Source organism: Aphelocoma coerulescens, chromosome 4, assembly GCF_041296385.1.
Source record: "Aphelocoma coerulescens isolate FSJ_1873_10779 chromosome 4, UR_Acoe_1.0, whole genome shotgun sequence".
Classification (NCBI taxonomy): domain Eukaryota; kingdom Metazoa; phylum Chordata; class Aves; order Passeriformes; family Corvidae; genus Aphelocoma; species Aphelocoma coerulescens.
In genome coordinates, this window is record NC_091017.1 from 1,629,785 (window position 1) to 1,655,817 (window position 26,033).

Sequence of the window (26,033 nt, forward strand, 5' to 3'; positions counted from 1 at the left end):
AAATCTGCAGCGCTCCAGCTGTTGGGGTCACAGGAGGCTTTTGGGAGAAAGAAAAGCCAAAAAGAGGCACCTGTGCCGCTGGGCAGGGCCAAAAGCGGAGTCTGCACCTGACCCAACAACATCCTTGGGCGTGCCGTGGTGAGATGTTTACAATATATGGGGGCAGGAGGGGGGTGAAATCTATTTACAAGTAGGAGATCATTGAGGAGCAAGTCCAAGAAGGAAATAAAGACAGTCATGGTCAAACATAGCTATTTATTTTCTCTTATAAACAGCCTTCAGTTTCTTAATGAAAAAAAAAAAAACCCTAGGATTTAAATATTCTGCCCCATCACATACAACCATCTGTATACATTATTTACAACTCTCAAATAAACACGGTGCAGATTTTCAGACATTCAACTTACTCTTTTTTAATCAAAAGCTGTTTTCATTTAAAACTGAAATCTCCGTCAGTGACTACAAACTGAAGCGGCATTGGCACAGTTAGCTCACAGTAAGGGTTCTCTCCTTGCATTTTATACTTTACACTGCGTTTTCTCCCACATATTTCAGGATTCTAAAGGAGGAGGAAAGGTTAGTGTCGCTTTCGGATTTTTTTTTTTTTTTGTCTTCAAGAATGGCCTTTTACTGAAACCTTGTTCATTTTTACTGAAACCTCGCTCATTTTTACTGAAACCTCGCTCATTTTTATTGCATCCTTCTCTCTCTCCCAGGGCACATCAAGGGATGTGCCTCTACACCACACAACCACAGCATTCCTAAGCAGTCAAACAGCCATGAAAAATAAGCGTTCCCTCCACGACACGGCTCGGAAAAATGTCCCCAAGTTGCAAACGTACAAAAATAATGAGTATAGTTTAGTGGCTATAAAAAATTAATCTCCCTTAAAAATACAATATTCTATGAACAATTTGGGGAATTGGTTCTTCCAACAAAATAAGGTAATTGGATCTTTTCCTAGGCTGCAAACTGAACCTGACAAGAGGAAACCATAGGGAAAGCAGGGAAATAAGAAGGTTTAACACTGAAAATCACCAATGTTAGTCTCATGTTAAAAGAGAAGACACCCAGGAAAAGACAAAGGGCATCCATAAAACTGCCAGTGGTTTTAGGAGTGAGGGATTGAAAAAGAGACAACTGCTACCAGCAGTGAAGGAAACTTCACTGAGATTGGGCACAAAAGGGAATATTTTGGTGGGGAAAAAAAGCTAGGAATCTCTGTTCGTGCTGCAGCTCCTTAAATAATCCAACTAAAAGGGGGGCTATGTACAGTAACAGCACTCTGGCAGGCAGGAAAGGAGGACAGGGCAGCAAGGAAAATCACAACTATCCAAAAAGGATGTGTTTATAGTAAAATTGTGTCTGGTGACCCGGGAGAAAGGAAGAGGGGCGAGAAATAGAAAGGAACAATCTGAAAGGTAAGTCGAGTCCATAGCAGCAAATAGGTGTCCTTACCTGTTAACTGAGGGTCAGGGACACTGGGAGAGGGGTCGGTTCCTAAGGACTGGGTAAAGACAGTGCTCCTCTCTATCTCCAAGGAAAAGCAGAAGTTCAAAGCTCTACATTGCATAGTAAGCAGGAAAAGAAACTGGATACTTGCAGATGGGCTGCCTGCCCCTCGAAACCTGTTTTCGCCCCTCAGCCACCTGCCCAGCAGAACGCGGTGGTTTTGTTCCCTCTTTGCATGAGTAACTTGTATCCCTGACTTGAACGACTTGAACAACACAGCCCGTATCCATCCACCTGAGCACTGTCAGCACTGCCAGCCGTGGCTGAGCTCCACGGACTCGGCCCTTTGCCCCCTCCCAGCTCAAGGAAGGTGCTCTCCCCAAGTTGCCACCCAAATCCCTGACAAGATCAACTATGCTGGCAGCAAGAGACTGCCACAAACCATAGGGATTTGGGATCCTATCAGACTGGAAGGCCCGAGGCAGCACTGGAAGCACAGCCTGGTGTAACCCCGCTGGCACTTTCTGCTCCCGATGACCAAAGCCGGAAGGTTTTGTCTCTGCGCGCTCGTCACCCCTCAAAGTCCGTAGTGGGGGCCTGGAGCAGTGCAGAGTTTGTTTCTCTGGGGTTTTTTTTGGAGGGGCAGGGGGTGTTCCCCCCTTTTCCTCCCATAAATGCACTATTTTATAAACACATTCACTCGATCCAGATTCCATTGAGTGGCATTTCCATGTGCCCTTACTCCGAGAGTGTAAACACGCATCAACTTCTGGTCCCACAGCTTTCAGAAGCAAAACAACAATGAAAAGCTGCAAAAAGAAACAGCACGGGGATCCTAAATCCCCACCGCTGCAAACACCTCCTCGATGTTAGTTTCAAGTGTTGTGTAATTAAACAATGTGTTCATACAGCTGTCAGGCAAATCATGATCTCCAAGCTTTTATTACGTGCCTAGAAACTATTCGGTCAAAGACTTTCTACTGCCAGATATTGAATAAAAAAAATGCACTATCCACCTAGGACTCATTCTTATGCTCAGTACATTCCAATTCCGACTGGCTGAACTGCAGCAGATGCCTCTGGATTTCCAGAATCGGCTGTTAAAAAGAAAAAAAACCACAACAACAACAAGAACTAAGCCCTCCTAGGGCAGAAGTGTGCCAGGAACGCGAACCACTGCACTGCTATCTCCAAGCAAATCCTCACTTCTACACATTCATCCTTTTTGCTTCTTGCTGGTACATGACACTAAACCAAGGAGTCACCTTGAAATTTAATGGGAGACATCACCTGTTCAGCACCTCAGAGCTCCTGCCTTGCTCACTCTGTGTCTAAACCATGCAGTTTGAATTTGGGAGATTGGTCACTTTCACACTGTTGGGTGGACGGGGGCACAGGAAAAGCCAGAAGATCAGGATGCCTCACCCGAACGCAGCAGCTCCCTAGAGAGTCATTTCTGTGCTCAGCTGTTACCTGCTGGCTGTGTCAATGGCCACTCACCTCCTTTGCAGGCTCCTGCCCACCGTTTCCAACTTTGCTCGGCATTTTTGGCTGAGCCAAGGTGCGCAAAACAGCAGCTCATCTTCTCTGTCATGTGCTCACCTTGGCTTCACCTGTTCCTGCTGCTTTTCCCAACAGCTGGAGTTCCCTGGCAGTGGGCAGTGATTTTAAACAGGAGAGAACACCATGGTAACAACAGAACTCCAAAGCAGCCCATGAAATTACCTTCCCTCCAAGACACATTTCCTCAAACAGCAAACACTGGCCACCAGAGCTCGTCCTCAGAGCCAGGCTTTTCATTCCTCACTTAAAAAACACCTTTCCACTAGTTATTTTTCAAGCCAGGTTTTCCTTATTATTATTACTACCATCCCAGTGCAATTTTTGTAGGGAATATTTTCCCTAACTGTATTTGTGCAAACTAACTGTTCATTTGGCAACTGCTAGGGGAACTTAACAAGCTGGATGATCCAACCAAATGCTTTCCTGCTAAGAAAATAAAAGCAACTATGCAAAGTCCCACGGCAGCAGACATGGAACTGCTTGCTAAGCACAAGGTCTGTGCAATTTTGACACCACCTTTGCCGTTTCGCTTTAGCGACAAGAACTTCGCTTTTCTTTGTAAGAAATAATCTAGTTTTGAAAAATTCTATATTCATCTCTAAAAAAATAAGACAAGTATCTGTATTAAAAGCTGGAGATCATTGATTTCAGCAAGTTATGGCTTTTTTTTTTTTTTTGTAAGCATAGATATATATTTTTAAAACAAGTATCAGTAAGTGTCTGGGTGTTAGTACATATTTTCTGTTTCCAGCAATGTTCAGTATTGTATGTGCTTTGCACCTCAGAAGTGAGTCTGCCAAGGCACTTAGAGAATGTAAGCAAGTCTTGCAGGGACTTCATGAGAATGGGCTACCACTGACACAACACAAGAACCCATCCACCAGCAGAGTCAATCCCCCAACCAAGCATGTTTCCTTTATAAACACTCAGCACCTGCTAGAAATTCCACAATGAGTAACAACAATAAAATAATAATAAAAAAAAAGCTATTTACCACATGTCACTAACAGAGAAAAGACTTCCCCTAATAAAAGCACAGAAAGTAGATCTCAGCTGTCACTGGTAACAGCACAGGGGGGTTGTTTTGTTTTTTTTTTTTTAAAAAACCCAACAAATTAACAAAAAACAAATACCACACGCTCGCTTAAAGAAACAAGTGACTTCAAGAAGTCCTCTTCCTTTTATCTGTCCTTCGAGGTGAGTTTTTCAATCAGTTCTTGAAGTGGTGCAAGTTCTCTTCTATCAATAAGGTTGAATTCCTGTAACGGGGATGAGGAGAAAGAGACACATACAGAGGTTTGTACGTACAGCTCAGGTGAGAAGCCATATTTAGCCAGAATTCATTTGGCAGTCAGCTCTCCAAGCCCAGGCTCAGCCACTACAGCCTCCCCTGCCCGTCTGCCACTCGCTGAACAGCGGTGTTCCACTGCCTGAAGCTTTTTCCCCCCCACTTAAAGGAAGGGAACTCAAGAAGATGCTGATTTTTTTCCACAAGGGAAGGCGGGTAATGCAGCTTTGAAGCAAGCATACTGTTTGCAATGTCCTTACCTGAACAAAAAATATAAAGTGCTTGAAAGAAGTGTTAAGGTGTGCCTCTTCTTGCAGCTGGATCACCGGGTCAAAGTGCTGGTGGTAGATGTGAGCATAAACTCTGAAGAGACGCTTGAGAATTGTCTTGGCCACTGACATGAAATTCTTTGGGAATGGTACGCCTGGAAAGAAGAAAACAGATGGCTTATTCTTCAACTCCCAGACCACATTTGTCTGTTTTGAAAGCCACTACAACCCAGGACAGGTGAAACCAGTTTCAACAGCGGACCTTTGTCGCTGCACAGGTCGTATTAACATCAGCTGGGAAACAGCAACCAGCTACCGGGAGCAATGAACTCTCTAGCTGTCACTTTCCCAGGCTAAAAAAAGATATGTATCAACCATCTAAAAAGAGGAAACCTGTCTAGCTTCTCCTCACCTACGAGTCTCCCCAGTCAGCCTAGCTCTTCTGCAGCCTTTCCAAGTGCTCAAGTCCTGTCTGAAGGCCAGAGGGCCAGACTCTGGATGCTCTGAGGCCAGTCAAGACCTCACCAATGGCTTCAGGTCCCACCAATAATGTTTTCATGTTCCTGCTTCAACCTGCCCTGCACACATGTACATCCCATGTCCTCCTCTGGCTGCTGCAGCATACGAGAAATTCGTACTCAGCTGGTTAGTTTGTGGTCTCTAAGTCTCTCTCTGAAGGCACAGTTTCTCTGAAGAAGCTTAATGAAAATGTATCAAAAGCTTCAGAAACTATTCACAAAATTAGAGCAACTAAGAGATCGCCCCCGTTATCTTCTCCAAACTGTTGGTTGGTCATTATTTCCCTCCTGCTTTTCTGAAAGAAATCTCTTTAAAACATCTATTTTTCATCTTCACTTGAAAAGAAACAAGCAAAAAAAAAATCGTTAACTTAAGATCAAAGCTGCAATTCAGCTTCTTTGGAGATAAGGCCTGAAAGTTCCTCATGACACCTAAACATCTCTTCTGGGACAAAAAGCTGCCAGTTACTGGTTTTAAGGGTCTGAGACTGTCTGCTTTATTTCTAAAGAAACAACTAACTGTTCAAAATGAATAAAACACCAGACTCGACGAACAGAGTCAGATATTAGTTATTAGTTATATCTAATCTCTAATATTAGTTATTAGATAGAAATAGTACTTCCTGCATCCAGAATTGTGACAGGTGTTTATTAGGAGTGGTTCAGAGTTCACGTATTACAACATATCTTAAAAGATAAATGTGTTTAGAGAGATAATGTAGCCTTCTGAACCTGCCCTACACATCCGTCACTAAGGAGACCTTTTATGCTCGAGGACTGGCGTGTTCCTGTACAAGTGGAACCCGAGTGCACTGTTCAGCTGCAGTTACTCACTTACCTATTTTAGAAGGAAATAGCGTTTCGTCATCCAGCTGATCCTGGACCCAGGTCATCAGGTAATCGATGTACTTTGGTGCAGAGCACTTGATGGGTTTCTTTATGTTCGTGCCATCTGCCCAGTGGTACTCGTACCTGGGAGGGGGACAACGTGGCATTTAGCACCAGTGAATCACCCCCGATCGGCCTGGAAGGCTGCTCTTCCTGCTCCCCCTGCTCTCACGCCCGCCCACTGCTCTTCCTCGGAACCAAGATCCGAGTGCTCCACGTCACCATCGCCCGCTCCTCACCCGACCTCCCCACTGCAATTCTGCTCCATTGCCTCCTGCAGGCCTTCCCAAACTTCAGCCACGCTGCCACAGCAACTGGAAACACTCGACATCTGCAGCAGTTGCCAGCCACACACATCAGACCCTCCAATTTAGGGAATTTCTTCGCATTTGAAAATATCCTTACAAAATTCTGCATAGCTGAAAACCGAACTAGGTTAGCTCTCGCCAGAGAGCCCAAATTATGGCTGTTCTACGGACACAGGTAGGTTCCTAGGAATGTTATTACAAAATTGGAAACTCATCTGAAGTGTCTTTCAGCTAAAAGAAGAGGTTTGGAGCAATCTGGTCAGGTGCAAGGTGTCCCTGCCCATGGTGGGGGGCTGGAACAAGATGAGCCTTAAGGTCCCTTCCAATCCAGACTGGTCTGGGATTCTGATTTTATGGTTAAGAAAACTGCTAGACTACGTGCACAACCAGGCAGAAACAAGGCCTCGTGAAATTCAGAATGGAACAGGTACTTTGCCTGGCTTGGAGAATGCAGCTGACACCAGCCCAGATGGTGGATAATTTTGGAAAGATATTGCTTAAAAACCCCAAACACACCTAACACGGGGAGTCTGACAATACCAGCTCCCAAGTGAACCACAGGGTTTGTGTGTTACAGATCACATACGCGGTTTTATGCAAAGCTTAGCTGCATCTGATAAATCTGTCTTCTCGATTTGTTTAGCAAATTCAATTTTGTCAGAACAACTACTGGGAGAACATTTGCACCATAAAAAAATTTGATGAGGGATTATGAAGGTGCTGCTCACAACGGGACAAAAAAATCCCGTTTTATTAACGGCAACAAACCAGAGGGTCTGAAAGCATTTTAAAATTGTATCTAAGGACACATGCAAAAATCCCAGACACCCCAAATGGACCATGTGTCTGGATTTACAAAAAATCAGGATTTCTCACCACCCAGTACTGCTCTAATACCAAGATTTAAGTGCTATTCATGTAGGACAAATATCAACATTTAGCTGAGGTGCCAGGATCAGTCCAGAGCCAGACCAAAACAACAAACTGAATTAGAGAGCAGGAAAAGGCACAAGCACTGGATGTCTCAACAAAAGCATAAGGAAGAATCCAAGAAGGCCACAGGGTAGGGGATTCTTATCCAGACATCTAATATTTCTACAGTATCTACAAGGAAGATTTTGGTAAGCCCTAATGGAATGCCTGCATATAAAAACTTCAAATCTTCATTTAAGAAGCCCTCATTAATGTTTCAGAAAAAGGAAGAAGGGGGGAGAAATAATTTTGATAATAAATTTACTTCCCAGGTTAAAGGAAAAAAATAAACAAACACCAAACAAATATAAACACAGGCCAAAAAAAACTAACTTTCCATTCCCCATCTCCTTAACAGAAGTTCAAATCCTTCTTCTCTTTCACATCCTTTCCACCCACAACTCTGGCACTCATCTCAGCTAGTCTCAAGTTTTCAAATGACAAATCATCTCAAAAACTGCACCCAGTCAACAGCGTGTAAAAACATGCTCTTACTTTGGGCCAGCAGACATCACGGGGCAGCTCTCCTCTGTGCAGAAGTCCGTGATGGTTCCATAGAGCATATTGATCTGGTTGAAGAAGTCGACAGCTGAAAAGCACGGAAACCACCCATTAGCACTCTGCAGGACAAGATTCCTACAGCCCGGACTGGAAAGCATGGGTTCTGGAACGGCTTTTAGGAAAAAACTTCATTGTTGTTGCTTTTTTAAGATCCATTATAAAGGAGATGCAGAATGCAACCACCAACTTTCTGGAACAGGTTCCAGCAAGAACTATTTAATTGTTCACTGCAGCAAAATCTTCAGTTGGGAAAAGACAAAGGAAAGAGAAAGCCTAGTTATTTCCTTTTCTGAAAGTTTGGTGCATTTTATTACAATCCCAAATTCTACTGGCAAGTGTGGAATAAAAGAAAGATTTTCAGCATAAACTTTTGAACTAGAGAGAGCAGGTACTCGTTAGGTGACAGTGGCTTCCTTCAGGTTTTGTATTCCAAAGGCCCACCTTTCCCAAGAACATTTCATAGAATCCCAGACTGCTTCGGTGGGAAGGGTATTTAAAGCCCATCCGGTTCCAGCCCCTGCCATGGGCAGGGACACCTTCCACTAGCCCAGGTTCCTCCAAGTCCCCTCCAGCCTGGTCTTGGCCACTTCCAGGGATCCAGGGACAGCCACAGCTTCTCTGGGCAACCTGTGCCAGGGCTTCCCCACCCTGACAGGGAATAATTTCTTCCAAATACGCCCCCTAGCCCTAGTGTTATAGTTGCTTTTTTACTTAATTACTCCAAGCTCTTTGAAAAAAAGGTTCTTTTTCAATAACTAACAGCAGGTTCTGTCACAAGGAACTGCGGTCACTGCAATCAGATTATAAAATCCACTTTATCTGCAGCTATCTTTCAGAGAATAAACAGCCAAGATCAGACAAACGTCACGGCAGCAAGTCACAGCTACTGCTCAGCAGATGCAGGATACCAGCCCTTGCTGCTCAAGTGCCCACAAGAACTGTTAATTAAGTTTCCATTCCCTGCTCCCAGCAGAAACCACAGCCCACTGTTTGCTTCGAGGCAGGCATGTCCAGAAAACCCACACAGGCTCCAATAAAATGACTGATTATGGCAAATCCCACACTTGGAAGTCTCACAATTCACAGGCACATCGAGTCGTTCCCTAAGACATCAGTCAGGCTGAGAGCTGGGCAAGAAGTAGCAGGGCAGAGCACATTTGGTTTTGTGTTCTCAGGTCGAGAAGGGTAAAAGCAATGACTTGAAGTCACACATTTTGTCTCCTCATGAGACCTCTCAGTGAGCAGAAGGGGCTCACAGCTACCACTGGTGCTTGGTGTGGTGCGGGGATGCTCAGGGAAGGGAGCACGTCATCAGCTCACTCTTTAATTACACAGCTACAATTTCATTATAGCTAACTCAGCACTTAAGTCATTTGGGAAGGGAAAAACTGCTGCCACGCAGGAAAGCAGAGACACGGGAGTGAAGGAACCACCAAAAGGGAAGGATGCCAGCAATACATGAAGCATCTTTAGTAATGCTGACTCACACAAGCGGGCTGGCTTTTTCTCTAGACAGTTTTGCAAAGCAGTGTGAATAAACTTTTGCAAAGGATGGTGTCAGCAATTCCAGCCTGCCCTGGAAGCAGCGGCAAGTGGAGCACTGCGTGACTGCTTGGGAACAGGAAGGTGGAAGTCAGTGTGATGGTTTCACTTCCCAAACATGTCAAAGAGCAAGAAGAAAAAAGGCAGAACCACAGAAACGAGTAGAGAACATTTAGCTCAAGCATAATTTCTCCTGCAGTGCACAATCAACCCCATACCACCACTGGAGCACATCAGGACTGAGAGGCAAAAGATGAGGAAGCACCCAGACAGGGCACAGAGCTTGTGGCAGCCAAAACTGCACAGGCTACGGAGTGCAATCGGAGAATCCATTCTTTGGGAGCATAGGGCAAAATTCATGCAGCAGGGAGAGGAAGGAGGAGGAAACAAGCTCAAGCAATCAGAAAATGCTCATTTAGGCATCATTGGTTGGCCTGAAAGCAGAGAGTTTGGACAAACAGCTTTAGAGGAAGTTAAAAGAATGACATCAGAGACTTACCAGAGCAAAGGCTCAAAACTTGGTAGGAACAAAAGGAACTAACTTTAGGAAAACTACAAACCCCGTTAGAATCACGGAATCATTTAGGATGGAAAAAACCTCTGTGAGATCATCAAGTCCAACCTGTGGCTGATCCCCACCTTCTCACCCAGACCAGAGCACTGACTGCCATGTCCAGTTGTTCCTTGGACATCTCCAGGGATGGGGACTCAAACACCTCCAATGCTTGACAACATTTTCCATGAAGGAATTCTTCCTGATGTCCAACCTGAACCTTGAGGCTGTTTCCAGTCACTCTGTCCCTGTTCCCTGGGAGCAAAGCCTGACCCCCACCCAGCTGCACCCTCCTGTCAGGGAGCTGTCGAGAGCGAGGTCTCCCGACCCCCCTTCTCCCAAGAACAGAAGGAGACACACAGTTGTCCTCCCACAAGCCTCAGCCCACTTTCAACACCCCCACGATGAAGAAAAGGCCAGCAACTCACTGTTAACTGCAACCCATTCATTTAAGTCTTCCCCCTCTGGAAGCATCACAGCCATCCGGAGATTGCCGCTTCCCAGCGTGGCCTCGGCATGTTTTAGCAGCTCGTACTGGTGAGACCCCTCGGGAATATTCTTCTTTGGTTTGAAGGTTTTGGAAGAGCGACTACCACTGCAAAGGAGAGAGGAAATACTTAGAGACCTCTTGGAACAGGAAGCAAAAAGGAAACAAGCAGACTGGTCCCAGGTAAGGACAAGATCAACATTAAATACTTTACCCCCTCACATATTTTCATGTTGCAACAGGGTATTTACCAAAAACTGAGGTGCTAAAGAAACTGGTATTCTGACTTTTTTTAAACCATTTTCTGACCTAATCACTTTCTTACCTATAATTTTGTTTGGAAAAATGTGGACTGATGTAGAAAAAAACGCTTAGACATTTGAATTTTAAACCACAGCAGCGAGCTGGATGGCACATGAACCCCTAACAAGTCAAAAACATGATGTGTAGAATTAAATATTTGCAGAGAAGTGTCAAAGGAGCCAATATTTGTGAGTATTCTCATATATGAGCTGAGAAAAGACTTCTGTCAGAACAGGCAAACTGAGCTCTGAATTCCAATGCAAGTGGAAAGATGTGAAACCCAGACAGCACAATTTTCATTACAAATATTATCCAGATCTCGTTTCTTTGGCCAATGTTTCGCCATCTCTCTAAGACCAAACAGAATTTTTTTTGGTGGGGTGCAAGGGTTGTCTCTCTTTAATCTAGGAAGAAATCCTTTACTTTGGAAGACATTCTCCCCCATGAGGGTGGGGAGGCCCTGGCACAGGTTGCCCAGAGCAGCTGTGTCTGCCCCTGGATCCCTGGAAGTGTCCAAGGCCAGGCTGGAGGGGGCTTGGAGCAACCTGGGCTAGTGGAAGGTGTCCCTGCCCATGGCAGGGAGTTGGAACCAGATGGGCTTTGAGGTCACTTCTAACACAAACCATCCTGAGATTCTGTGATTCTGTTCTATGGTCCCAGAGCTGCTCTGACTCTCCTGGGCTCCGAAGGAGCAGCAGCATCCTCCCCTTCCCGCAGGCCTCTGCGGTAATCCTGGGTCCTGGATGTTGTGAAGAAGTGCTTGGCTGGACTTGCAGGGATCCTGGGATGGTGCAGCTGTACAGCTGTGTACACTCACATGGACACCTGACCAACACCAGTGCAGCCAGCTGCTAAATCAAACTGGGACCCAGAAGGAGAAGGAGGGAACATCCTGATCCCGTCTATTCTATTACAGGACACTTCTAACGCTCCCAGTCATCTGCACCTCACCCTAAGCCAGGATACCAGACACAAATCCTGAATAAAATAATTGCCTCCCAGTGGGAGTGAGAAGCTTCTGTGGCTCAGGGAGTTGCCGTCACCTCCCACCCCTCCAGCCACCTGCATCTGGTGCCAGGCCAGGCTCAAACCAGCTCTGAAGAAAGATGAAACTGAAAAAAACCCAACAAACAAAACCCCCGAATCTCTTCACTGACTACTTTACTTAAACCCAATTGTTTTCTTTTCAGGAACACAGCCACTTTAGAGGCACTTGGCTAACACAGGGAATGAAAATACAACCTAAAACATGTGGAGAGCAGAAGAGACTGGGATCATTATCTTTCCACATGCGTCAGTGTAAGCAGAAGGAACCCAGTACAAGCTAAACGCAACCTGGGAAAAGCTTATGAAATAACTAACCCAAGAAACTGTTTGTATTTAGCACAAAGAGCAAGCCCAACAAAGGGACCAGGGTTTGGGAACAGGGCATGAGGAAAGGAGTGCGAAGGAATTCCCTAAATAAGTAGTTTATTCTGAGAAACTCTGGGTAGCAATTCACCTTACCCACCCCAGCTCATGAGTTTGCCACACAACAAACCAAGTCACTGCAGGTCTGCTGAATATCCTGCACACATCCATGGGTCAAGGAAGCAGAAAATGCAACAGGTTGGAAAAAGCTTTAGGTAGCATTTAATCCCTGCTCCCCCTTCAGAGAAACAGGGGGTTTCTTCCCATAAGCTGCCAAAAGCTGTAAAAACAGAATCATCTACTACTCTAAATAAGCCATTCCATCTTTGCCTCCAACACCTTTCTGATCCCTGCTTCTCAAATGCAACACAGCCACCCTAAGACAGCAGGAAACGGTCTCAACACAAAAGGCAGGCAGGCATCCAAAAGGAAAAGTAATTAGGATAAATGCAGCCTGGTAGTCGTCGCGTGCTATGGAAATACCCGCAATTTTGGCAATAAATTACCAGAATTCCATGCATTTATGCAGTTCACCAAAGCCAGTTAACACACTCGTTGAGACACAGCTCAGAGATAGCCTAATGCAGCCTCTCTAAGCCAAAAATTTTTATAGGATGTGGTTTTCCTTGGAAAGTCTGGTTATAAATATTGCATTAATAAGCATTATTCCAATTACCTTATTAGTTCAGAAGCTCTCTTCTTATTTAACCAAATAAATAATTTTTTTTCCTATTATGCCAATCTGTTTCATATGACAGATTCAGAAAATTGTCTTGTTCCAGGTCTATTTCCTCAACTCCCTCAGCAATCAGTGAAAAAAGTAACTTCAAGGAGTTCTGCCTGGTGGCCAGCAACACACACAATCATCTACGTCTGGGTCAAGTAAAACATTTTATTTTCAGCTACATTCCATAATGGAATTCGCCATTTCTGTCGAGGTTTTAAAATGCTCCAAGCTAGCAGGCAGCACCTGCCTTTTCCTTTTAAGAGTCTCTGAGGTTTCCTCCGTATTAATGCAGAAGTGAGAGGGGACAGAGAAACCAATGAAGATCCCACTTTCCTTGGACATAAAAAGGTCATGAAATGGGGAGCACCGTTGCATCATCCCCACTGTTTGCCACAATCAACTTGCAGCCTTTCAAGGAGAACTGAAAAGGACTTTCTCAAGAAATTCCGGCGATTCCAAGGATGCTTTGCTCCCTTCACTCCCACATCCGACGCTTCTAGCAAATGATGCCCTTCTGTTTCTCCAGGAGCTGCAGCCCAGCATTGCCAGCTGCAGCCCGGCCCAGCGCTAAATGCGGAACTGTGTCTGAGGCAGCTGGCTCCCGAGCCGGGCTGTGTGCGGAAGCGGGGCTCGGGAGCCTCGGCAAGCCCTTCCCACCGGCACGAGCCCACGCAGCCGCGTCACAACGCGCTCCTAAGCACGAACACCAAATTTCCTCCAAAGCTGTCATTTTAGCCGCTCATCTGCTGCCAGGGCGTGGGTTTGGTGATGCAGGTTCTGCAGGCTGTTCTGTCTCAGGCTGGCAAGAGGATGTTTCCAGAAGAAAGGAAAAACTTGAGGTGTTCTTGCTTACGCCGCGCTGCCTCAAGAGCTCATCTCAGCTTCAAACACAGCACTGGCAGATGTTCTGCACACAAAGCAGCTTAAATATCCAGCCTCAGCTCTTGATAAACTTCCCAGTAACTGCTCCCAGGAGAATTCCTTGGGCTGGCCTGGCTTAGACCTCCTCACTCCCAACCATTTGTCCACAGAGCCTCTCAGCAGAGATTTTTATCTATTTCCACCAAGTCTGCTGCAGATTTGGGGAAACCTGAATTAAACCAGGTAAGTTTAGGCTTCTTATCCATAAAAGTTAACCCTTCACAGTTTGTTCTCACCACACAATTAACACCAGGCTCTCACCTACTGTGCAGTGGCAGCATTTTCACCCTACACCTGCCACCTACATTCCTCTAACTGCTCCATAATGCTGAGGCCCCTTTCCTTGGGGTAAGGAGTGAGTAACCAACTCCTGGAGGTACAGCTGTACCATCACCACCATGGCCAGGCTGAAATAAGCCCTTCAAAGTATTTGGAAACGCTCAAGAGATTCTCAAAAAGCTGAACTCAAGACAGTTTACAGAACATTTTACCAGGGCATAGAAACTTGTCCTGTGTTAACTCCTGCTTTTTCATCTTCAAACCCCCTTATAAGCATTAATTAATCCTCATGAAGTATCTTTGAAGTAGGGATCATTAGTGTCTCGTTACACAGGGAAACTGAGGCAGCAACTCACCACCACAGGCCAACAAGGGAGTTTACCAGAGAAGCCTCCAAGTTCTAGCTCTGCACTTCTCTGTCTCCCTTCTCCTGCTGTGCCTCTTTTTAAACACAGAAACACTCTAAGACGAGACCCAAATTCCAGAAAAGCAAACATTTCCAGCCTTTAAACAATAATACAGGCCTTCAAATGATAACATCCTGCTAAGAATAGAAACATCAGAGTAACATTGAGTTTGTTTCCACCAGCCAACACGTCAACATAGAAATTAAAATAAAAGCTCAAGCTACTTTTTGGCAATGAAATCAATAGCTGCAGCCTTTGAACAGGTTTTCCCTGTGACAACCACAGCATCAGAAGGACAGCAGGTAAAATTAAGCTGAACATGTTCAAAATCTGCACTGATGAGACTGAACTTGAGCACTTCTATTTATAAAACTGAATAGTCACAACATTTCTGTTCTGAAGAGAGCGTGAGAGCAAAGCGTTGCTTCCTTCAGCTCTTACAGCACCAAAAAGTCAACTTTTTCCAATCCAATTCCCATTCATTGAAGTAAGGTTGTCTCAGTCCAGTCACTTGAATCTGCAGGTAACAAAAGCAAGGCAAGAATTCAGGATGCATTCCATGCAGCAGGTCTGGGAAGCAGTTAGCAGCTGCCAGCTCCTCACACAACACAGTTGCTCTCCCAGAAAGTAAGGCAATGGTTAGAAAGCAATTCCAGGCCTAGAGCTTTTGTTTTGGTTTGTTTAAGGAGGAATCAGTGACATTGACTTGAAAAATTTCCCCAGACACGTGGTCATTCCTGTAGGAACAGAATACATGGGGTTTATTGTTTATTAGCTATACCACAGAGTAACTTCAATTCCCTGCAGGCTTTTGAATCCGAAGATACTTCTCAAGGGGTATGGTGACCATTATTATCATAACTGATTTGAAACTGTGCCTCCTTCCACTGGAGTACTGACAGAGAAATCAGTGTTTCTGTGAGGTTTTTCATTCTCTACCCATCAGGGTGGGGACTGAAATCTGGCTTCCCCTCCTAGGAAAAAAGGCTGTCTTCACAGACTGAAGTTCCCTACAGGACGGCAGATGAAAAAGGCACAATCTCACGAACAACTCTTAAAAAGCACAGGTCCCATTATACACAAGACTCGACATGCTAAAAGAGCAGACGTTTATCAGATGATTCACATCCAGGAAAGAGGAAGTTATTTAAGGTAGCCTTAAGGAACAGTTTTGCTTTTGCTTGCCCCAGCCACCACCCCCTCATTGTCAAAGCTGACATAACCTGTACACGTCCACATTCTTAAAATGCATTTTTTTTCTCCTATACATACACAGTTTAGACTCAGTGACTTTGAGCCAGTGTGGGATTGGTCCAGCACAACTCTGATGTGCACCAGCACACACCTGAAGGGAAACTTTTGCTGGCTGAGCTGTGAACAGGGGACGAGTGTCTGGTGTTTGCAGAGCGGCTGCATCCCTGTGCCCTCACTCCCCTGCAGCAGCACACCGTGCCAAATCCACACGGATGTTAGGTGGCCACAGCCAAGCCAGGCACCTACGCTTCCCTCTGCCTCTGTTTTCCCATCTGCAGGCTGAGAAAGTGCCTGTAAACAAGGGGAGGTGCTATACTACAGCACTCGCGTCTGCTACAACCCCACCCAATGGTGTTCCTGCTGTTTACCCACTTGGATGCAACCCTTCTGCCAAGTAACTGCAATTCCCAGTGCAAGGAACAAGCAAGTATCCAGAACCCCATCCCATGACCGGGAAATCATCATCAGTTTGCTATGCTCACAACCAAAATAAATTCCCTTGTTTCATTTACAACGCATTCATTTAATACTTTCATCTCCTGGAAAATCCTCAAAATAAACAAAGCAAGTCACAGTTGCCCTCACTGGATACTACCAGAGCCCTGTCTGTGCACTCCAAACACAATTGAACTACTCCCAAGGCAGCCAACGGTTGCGGAAGTGACTCAACCTCTCCTGCCTCGCTCCCTGCAGGACTAACAGAGAGGGGCAGGCCAGAGCCACAAACAGCAGTACACAGCAGTATCCACCACAGAAAAGCTGCGGTCAAAGTCTTCCAGGCAATCGTGCCCTCCTGACTTGCAGAGAAAGGCAGGCAGACAGGGGGACAGCGCAGGAACTGGAACATGTCCGTGGCACAAAACCTGCAGCTTCCCAAAATGCTTACTGTGTGTGCTTCATGGATGTCACTGCGCTGCTGCTCCCGACTTTCTCACGGACTTTTTCTGAGAGCTTTAACACCACCAAACTTGAAACACATTTTCACTCCGACTGGCAACAAAGAAGCTTGCAGCAGAGACCCACGTACCTCTCCACATGTTCTCCTCTTCCTGACGTCCATCTGAAACCCGGTTGCATGAGAGGAATGAAGATTATCCCAAACATTTTGTTGCACACTCCCAGGAATCCACTGACTACTCTGAGGCAAACACAACGCTGTCTTCACCCACAAAATTTCAAGCTTACTACCAGCAGACTCGATATTTTTAATAAAGGTGAGCACTAGTCTTGGCTGTTCTGTTGGGTCCTTTCAATCAGACCCAGGTTCCTCAACTATTTCAATACTAACATTTACTGTGTACATACAAACACACACCTTGTGGAACTGTAAGGAATAATCGAAACTACAGTTATTTCTTCTAATATCCTAATAGTCACGTAATACTTCTTTAAAAGGGTGGGCTACTGGAGCTTTGAAGAAGGTAAATGTGAAGTATTCCTTCTTTTCCAACGGCTTTGTTTTTTCCTGGGAGATGGAGTTCAGTATTTTGAACATTTCGGTCCCTAATTAAGCTCCCTGCAAGCTAAACAGCACTATTTCCTCACTAATGTTCCCCTCTTTTCTCAGGAAACCCTTGTTTCTGTCAATTAGTATCAGCTCGCTCAAAAGGGAGGGCACAGCGCGAACTCCAACTCAAGTCAGAACTTCACCCAGTTATGTTTCCAAGTTTAGTTTCCACAAAGGTTCTTTACTGCAGGAATGTACCTAATACACCATTCAGTGGACACAACTGCACTTTCTTTTGTAAAACCTACCCTTTCCCATATACAAAACTGAGCCAATGATAAAAGAAATACAAGGAAATACATAAAGCTCCAAGTCTGGGTTGCTCCTTTCAGTGACACACCGGATGGTGTTCCAAAAAAGGGCCCTGGTAGTGTTCACAAAGAAAGAAGGTTTACTGAACCATTTAAGTAGGCATGAGGGAGTTCAAGATCTTTCCCCAAGTAACTGAGAATATCCTGAAGTGGCCTGGAGAGCTCCAGACTGCCTCGGGCAGCCTCACATGCTCCAGTCCCATAAAGCATCCCCCGGATGCTGGGGCAGGAGGCAAAGGAGGAGCATGTCCAAGAAATAAAGCAGGTGATGAACACTGCTTGCCTACCTGTGATTCCTTTACTCCAGCACTTCTTCCACGTGATAAACACGGAGAACTGTCCCACACAAAAGGTGTCCACTGCTTTCCACAGCAAACTGGTCCTCCTGCCACGCAGATTTCTTTACATTCAGCTGAATTATCTGTCTGTACATGACTAATGCCCTCTGCATCCCAAACTGCTGCTAACAGTCACACCCTGTAAATACATTTACAAGTAGGAAGCAGAGCTTTGCAGAAAGCCATCTACAACCCGCTGAGGGTGATAAATTGCAGTAATAAAAGCTTGGCTCTGGCATCAAATTAGATCCTTACTTGTACACCAAATATAGTGTTTGGAGAACATGCCTCAGAGCATGGATGGCTTCCCAAAATGCTGATCAGTGCTTTTGGAAACCAATGCTTAATGAATGACTACAGCAAATCTAGTCATACAACGTAAGAAATCGAATCAGGGCATTTCTAAAGGAAGCAAAAAAAAGACTTAACTGAAGAGTTCAAGACAGTCTTCAATCGTTTTAAACACAACAAAAAGAACCATCTCTTAATGTGCTTAGGGAACAGGCAGTTAAAGGGGAAATTTAACTAAATTTTCATGGGGAAAGAGTCATTTAGCACTGTATAAAAGGTTGCCCTTTACTGTAACCCCCACACAAAACAGGCTGAGTCTAGGAATGTGGTAAAGGACAAATACTCGGCAACTTCCCAACAGAAAATCTCAAACAGAGACAGAAGATTACACTTACACTTGGATTAATAGGCAAAACCGGGGTCTGGACCCAGGCACTAACAATCATTAGAGGCAAGAAATGACACAGAGAACAACAGGAAGAAGGAACGGACAGGAGGCAGCAATGAATAATCTAAGAGCTTTCCAAAAATACACCGCATTATCTCACCCCCAAGTATTTCTTACACATCCCCCACATTTAATAAAATCCTGTATGTGCCACATGTAACTATCTTCAGGAAAATTTGCTTATCTCTTCCGAAGTATCTTATCAGGAAAAGCCACCTTCCTGAAGCACCTCAGAGGGAACAACTGCTCCCACATACACAGGAGCACGTTTCTTTTGAAATTATTTAAACTTGACCATTTGACAGTTGAGCCCCAAGTCAGTTAACTGTTCTATGAATTTAAATATACAGGCTTTTACTTTTTGCCATTTCTATTGCAGTAAGAAATTTTAAGAAGAGCTGTTAACCACAGAAGTTAATAATAGGACATTAGAGATGCTGTTTTTCCTGAAAGGTACACCTCAGCATTTGAAAAAGCAGTATTTTGTGGCCATAAAGTAAAAGACAAAGTAATGCCATTTTGATTCCTGGATCGAGAACACTGAGCAGGTCCCTAAAACAACTAATCCATTCAAGCAAAACCAGGACTGTGCTACTGAAGTTGGTAAAAACACAATTAAAGCACCAGCTACCAAAACAAAATAAGGGTTATTTCATTAAGGTCAACATAGTGAACCCACTCAATCATTGTTTAGGTTGAAATTATTTCTGTATCAAAAAACAGTTGTCTCAATTTTTAGCAAGAGAGGAATTTACCAAAGCTTATTTAAGCTCATTTGTTCTCTTTGTCATAAAAAAAGGAATTAGACTTGTGATAAAGACAACAAATCCAGGCATTATAAGTCCTTATCTGCAAGTTGCTCTCCTTCAGTGAGTAAGGGATTAAGATGTTGTACGTCAGTATCTCGAGGACACAAGCAATTAACTCCAGAGGCAAGTGACCACACTGGAAGATGAAGTAGTGCAAGGACAGACAACAACAAAAGCAAAAACAAACAAACAAAAAGGAAACAAACAAACAAAACCCAAGCAAATCTCAACTAAAACTCAAGTGAAATATGGGCTGGATCTATTCAGGTATGTAAGAATACCAAAAGGAATGGATTCTTGTCAAGGATCAGCTGTGAATTGGAGAAGGAAGAGAAAGAACACAGAGGGTGAACAAGGTAGAAGTGTCTTCACACACCAAAAAAAGCCAGAAGGAAAGCTGGGACAAGAAGCTAAGGCCACAGTTGGATTTCAGAGGTGAAAAAAGACACAAGAAGAGTGAGTAAATTTGCTTCCATGGACTGCTTTTAAAAGTATCAAAATTCATTTGCAAGGCAAAAACTACTATTACCTTCATGAATTCACAGGGTGGGACTGGCACACAAAATTACTGTCTCCTCCACACGAACTGACTGACTCAGGGTAAGGATTTGAAATGGGAAGCAAAGCGTTGAATCAAACAGAACATGCCTGAGATGCACCACACTTTGTACCTAAGCTCACTAAGAAATTAGAAGTTATTTCAAACTTAGTCTCCAGAAACCAATTTAAGCTACACGGATACATTCAAATCCTCGTCTCTCATTCCCTTCTTTCCCATCCCCTCCCCAAAATACTGACCCAAGCAGCAGTGCCCTGGGAAAGCATCTGAGAGATCCATATACACAGATGACAAAGCAAAGCACTGGATCCTCACAATCCCACGTCATGAAACGTGAAGGCTAGAGCAATTTCTCCAAGTCTGAGAAAAGTAATAGTTATACTCAGTTCTAGCTGAAAACAGATTTTATAGCAGCTGAATTTATAAACCACAGTCTCCCTGTGAATTTAAAAGGAGGAAAAAAGAAAAAAAGAACAAAAGCCAAACAGCAGATTCATTGTAGCCCAACTCTAATAGGAAGTGGCTTCCTTTACAAACGCTAAAAGCATCGCAAAGTATGTCCTGTGGTTTAGGTTGATTTGTGGGTCAGAGGCTTATTGATAGCTCTGGCAGCAAGATCTGCCTTACTGCTTACGAGGGAAGACTTAAAGTGGCCAAATTTAATGCAGTTATTTACTTCTCTAAGAAAAACAAGCAGCTTCGTTCTGTCAGCCTCCTGCAACCCTCCAGCCACTGCCTGACGGACAAATGCTTCTAATAGTTTATCCTTTTGCCAACAAGATAAAAAAGACTGCATGTCTCTCAGGACAGCTCGAGATGGAACTGTGACCCCATGGCTGTTGCCATGAAGAGGCCCTAAATCCAAAGTCCTATCTGAAAATTAAAAGGTGACAAAGGCATTTGATAAAGACAAAAATCCCAGCCACTCTCCAGCAAACAAATCCCCCCCAAAAGTGATCCACGTTCCACCACTCCTCCCTGCAAATAGCTAATGGCATTGGCTCGATTACACTGCAAACACAGAGGGAAGGACAAACAAGGGAAAACAATCGTGGCATAAAAGCAAACAATTAGGAAGCAATTAAGACCAGACATCACCGAGATGTAGTAAACACAACTTTCACACTGAACAATGCCTTTCTTCCTATGCTTTTTTTTCCGTTCCAAACGAATGTTTCTATCTGAGAAGGAGATATCTAATAACATTTAGAAGTGACAATCACTCACTTCAGCTACTATGTGTTCCGGAAACACAGCAGTAGGGGCAAGAGTTGTTTTTCCAAGTGCCAGGCCAAGTGCAGACATCTCACAGCCTGAACTAGTCTGCACAGCTCTGTGACTCCGAGGCAGACCCATTCTTGCAGAAATAAAAGCCAGGCAGCAGCTCCCTTGCTCTCTACCTCCAACCTCACTGGTAAGGCAGCAGCACTTCATTTCTGACACCCTAAACCCCACATTTTACTTCGCTTTAATTCATCGTCAGAGCTGATTCCATTTAAACCCCACCGCTACAGAACACTTCTGCATTCCTCAAAACTTGAAATTACTGTTACCAAGGTTTAAAAAAATTCTTTAGAAAGCTGGTAACAGCTTTACAGTTCTCTCTCCCATTTACTTACAGGGAAAACTCAAGAGAGTTCTCAATCCTTGCACTTTTAAAAAAAAAAAAAAAAAGAGGAACTGAACACATCACTAATGGTACCTGTTAAGCAGCTGATTTTATGTTAACACACTCCTGTGTGGAGAGCCCCTGCCCTGATCCTGCCATAGCCTTATGCTCCTCAAGCTAAAACTGAAGTAAAAAAATACATTAAAGCACAGGGGAGAAAATATCTGGATGTTCGCTGTATTTCCCATTTCCAACAGCTTGCAAATGCCTATACGCTGATTTTTCCATAAGCAAATTCCCGTTGAGGAGTGCCTACTGGTCCTCTGCAGGAGTCCTTGATCAAGAGGAGATAAACACATCTCCAGAAGTATGGAAGGAGCACTCACAAAGCACTCCACTGCTACACTGCCCACGTTATGAAGGGAATTCCTTGGAAAAGCAGCAGCAACTCAGCATCTCAGGAAGCCAAGGAAGGGACAACAACAAACAGCCTTGGTGTTCTCCAAGAGCAGGAGCAGCCTGAGGAACTGGGAAGGCCACACTGCTTGTCAAACTGGAAATAAACCCATCAGCTCTGATTCTGATATCAATCTTCAAGAGATGTAAGGGGGGAAAAAAGTAATGCCTCACTACACCTTCTGCACATATATTTACACACAAAGTACGATTTCAAATTTAAAAATAAAAACAAACAAAAAATCAAAAACCAGCAAACCATGTGGAGCATCAGAAGCAGCTGCCAGGCTCCACTGTGCTGTAGAACAAGGCAGAGAAGGAAGAGCACATCACGCCCCAGTTTGGTTTACAAGTTAACTTGGCCTTCACTCACAAAACACACGTGCCCCCAACAACAGCCACTCTCCCTCGCTCACCTCCAGCAGCTCCTTGTCCTTCCAAGACTGATCAGGCAACAACTACTTAAATCAATCTCATTTTTAAAAAATGCTGTGCTGGAATCTTCGGAGAGGGATTCACTAATCCAAAGATAGGAGTTCTGTGGGTTTTTTTTTTAAAGAGAACACAATGTCAGAACTTCACTAATAAAACTGAATCTTTTCCTTTTATAAATAAATGGTTTTCATCTAGCTTCTTTTTTATGTAAGTTTTGCCAGCGGAGGATAACACAAGCATGTTACCAGATGGCACGCCCACCAGAACTATCTTTAATTTTTTTCCTTGGAGATGTAAGCTAAAGTACCTGCAACTGTGCTGTAATTTCCTTTTAGAGAGAACTTACCAAGCAGTGCTTTTTTGGAACTGGAGATATGTTCTAGTCCAATTCCCATTTTTAAATCGTTCTTAAAGATTTGGGATAACCTATTCAACCACTGGAGAGGTTTACAAAGTCTTTTCAGAAAGGAAGAAACAGATCAGAAAGAGAAAACCGCGACACTGAAAATAACAATTGCTGTCAAAACCGAGTTGTATTAATTCAGTGACTTGCCTCACAAGACAGTCTTTTTATAGTGTTCCCCATAAGCAGAGAAGACAATGGTTCCCCTTGATTTTATTTTCCCCCCCATGTAGCTTTATATGTCACTGGCCCTAGCAACAGGGAAGAATAGCCACGGATTTGTCAGCGGACAGGGCCCACGCAAGGGGGGCCCCACACAGCCTGTGTTATCCAAGCACAATCCCCCTGTTATTTGACAACAAGGAAGCCTGCAGGAGAGCACCGCTTTTGGCACCGTGCTGGGTGTCAGACTGACAAGCTGCAGCCCAGTCCCTGACGATAAACCTGCACGACAGGCTCGCTGCCGCGCAGGAAACCTTCCCGGTGCGCAAGGACCATCCTCCTCGGCGAGCCCCAAACTGTGACTCAGCTCACAGAAGGACAGCACCGTCACCGAGGCAGGGCAAGCAGCACGGACAAACACCGCTGGCACCTCCACACCAGCGCAGCGACAAAGGGGTGAGAAAGTACTATGGATGACTGTGTTACAAGTACCGTGAAAACATGGGGGGTTTGCAGCTCAAAATTCAAGTTGCCATTATTAAACCTGCAGATATCCATGCACTGTCTTGCAATAACTCTTATCAAGCCAAAATTCAAGTCTGACAAAAGGAAATGCTAACTTTCTGGATCCCTAAAAAAAGCCAAGCAACCAAAAAAAACACCAGAAACTCCATGTGAGCAACACAGAAAGTTTTCCTGGTCTCCTCAAGGCCTAGCGGGCATATTTTCAATTTATTTTTTTTAAAAGCACATTTCTAGACTGCAGATGAGCAAATTAGGTGCCATCTACAGCACTCTGCTAACAACAGCTGAGGCAGCTTTGTCATGCACTAACTCCAGTTTCCATTCCTATATTTCATCCGGAAGGATCACTTGGAACAACAGAGGTGGGGGGTAAAGGTTTGCTTTCCTAGGTTTCAGAAGGGTCTGGAAAAAGAAACAAGCATCTCATTATTGCCTGTGACTGAGGGTGGAGGGTTTCATGCTTTTCCATTCCCAGTTAGCCAAATGCCATGGAGAGGGAGGCTCTCTAATTTGCAAACCAGACTCCCAGGACACTAGAAATCCTGTCCCCCCCTTCTCCACCGTGGCAGCTGAGAATTACGAAGGAGGGGGACAGCTGGGCTTCTCATTAGGAGCACCGCCCTCCATCCACGGACAATCATCTGCACCCACCTCCCGTTCGCAGCTGAGAGGTGCCTTTCAGAATCCCTCTGGGGCCACGGAGCACGACGGGCGAGCGGGTTGGGTACGGCAGAGTTAAAAGATAAATGCAAAGGAGGGACTGAGGAGGAAGCCAGCGCCAAGGTTATTTGTCTCCATGAGAACACAACTTACTAGAACACTCCAGTTCTGAGATAAAGTCTCTTCTCTAAACCCAGGCTACGTGTACATCTGCTGGTTATCAGCGCAAGCCTCTAACAACTGTCAGATATTCCGGCAACAGTCCCACGAGCTGCTGCACGGAACCCGGAGCGTGCGGGAACACTCAGCGGGGACAAGGCCTTAATGGAGCTTGGCTCTTCCAGGGTGCCTTTTTCAGCTGCCTTGATCGCCCTTCTTTCCCTAGAGCGCATCTTCGCCTTAATTAATAGGTCACTGAACCGGTTTATGTTAATTGTCACAAGTACCTCGTCTTTGTTTCCAAGGGGAGGGACCGAAGTTCATTCGGTTCTTGCCCACGAAGCAAAATTAAAAGAAGTGGGGTTCTGCGCGCACCTGAATCACCACCGGCTCCTGAGGGAGCTTTTTCCTGCCGCAGTAAAGCCTGGCCAGGTCCTCAGCGGGGCTCCGGCAGCCCGGGAGCCCCACCTGCCCCATCACCTGCACAGGGATTCACTTCCACACTCCAGCTCCTAACTCAGCTGGGGCACGCAAGGCTACGACACCAACCTCTGCCCGCCAGAAATGAGAAACCCGCATGAAAATATCATAAAAGCCCAGGGAGACCCCTCGGGTGGGTGTTTGACCCCGACCCCGCTCCCGCCTACCCAGCGACACCTCTTCGCCGGGCAGCGCGGCGCTCACCGGGGAGGTCCCCCGGACTGATGATCCGTGGCTGTTTCCAAACTCGTGTCCGTGAGGGGAAGCCGTGCGGGAAGGGGAAGCCCGGCTCGCCCGCCCTCCAAACGCCCTCACGGCGTGGCGGCGGCGGCCCCGCCGCTCCCTGCCGGCGGAGCGGGGCGGCTGCTCCCGGGGCCGCCGGGGGGCCGGGGCACAAAGGGAGAGAGCGGAGAGCGGAGGGAGCGGGCGCCAGGCCGGCGGGGAGCGGCGGGCAGCGGGCGGGCGGCGGCCGGGGCCGCTCGGCGGGCTGTGGTGCCCTGCCCGGCGGGACGGCGCAGAGCAAGAGGAGAGGACCCCCCCAGACCCCCCAGGTACTCACAACAAGAAGCTCATGGCGATGGCGGCGGAGCGGGACCGGCGGCTGCCTGGACTCGGCGCGGCACGGCTCCCAATGGCAGCAGCGGCGGCGGAGGGCGGGCGGGTGCGGGGAGAGCGCCGCGGGGCGGGGACACGGCCCGCCCGGCCGCCATCGCCCCCAGCGGCCCCCGCGCCGCCGCCTCCTCCCTCACAGCTGCGGGGCTCCCACACCGCCCGCCTCCCCCTCAGGGCCGGGGGCTCCTCCGCAGGCGTCCCCTCACGGCCCCGGGCACGGCCATCCCACTCAGGCCTCCCTTCAGAGATCTCCGTGTGAGTGCCGCCCAGACACCTCCATGGAAACGGGGATCTCCTGCCCCTCCAAAGCTCCCTTTCTCTTCAGAGACTCCCATGAACCTCCCCCCCCAGACATTTCTCTAGAAACGGGCACTCCCTGCCCCTCCAGAGCCCCCCTTCTCCCCTCAGCCTCCCTCTCAGCCCTCAGGACAAAGGGGGTCAGATACCAGCCCACAGATCGTCACCACCACCACCAGAAAAAGAAGAGAAAGATATTAACCGGCATTTCTGCCCTCCTCACTGAACCCTTTTTTAATGAAACGTGACAAAATGGATTCTAGTGTTTCT

At 45.9% G+C, this 26,033-nt stretch overlaps 1 protein-coding gene across 1 annotated transcript; it reads right to left on the bottom strand.

The window, feature by feature from the left end:
• Window positions 1-238: 238 nt before the first annotated feature.
• MOB1B (MOB kinase activator 1B) lies at window positions 239-25,500 on the bottom strand. Its single transcript, XM_069012397.1, has 6 exons — window positions 25,414-25,500; window positions 10,343-10,509; window positions 7,754-7,847; window positions 5,929-6,062; window positions 4,564-4,727; window positions 239-4,274 (listed from the first exon to the last, which is right to left on the bottom strand). Exons 1-6 carry the CDS (start codon window positions 25,425-25,427, stop codon window positions 4,197-4,199), a joined length of 651 nt encoding a protein of 216 aa, XP_068868498.1. The 5' UTR covers window positions 25,428-25,500; the 3' UTR covers window positions 239-4,196.
• Between the last annotated feature and the right edge of the window lie 533 nt (window positions 25,501-26,033).

What these genes read in the sequence shown, in the direction of transcription:
- MOB1B (XM_069012397.1), bottom strand. An exon ending in TGAATGGGTTGCAGTTAACA is followed by an intron (nt 7,848 to 10,342) that starts GTGAGTTGCTGG and finishes CGTGCTTTTCAG; the next exon opens with CTGTCGACTTCTTCAACCAG. An exon ending in ACTTTATATTTTTTGTTCAG is followed by an intron (nt 4,275 to 4,563) that starts GTAAGGACATTG and finishes TCCCCGTTACAG; the next exon opens with GAATTCAACCTTATTGATAG.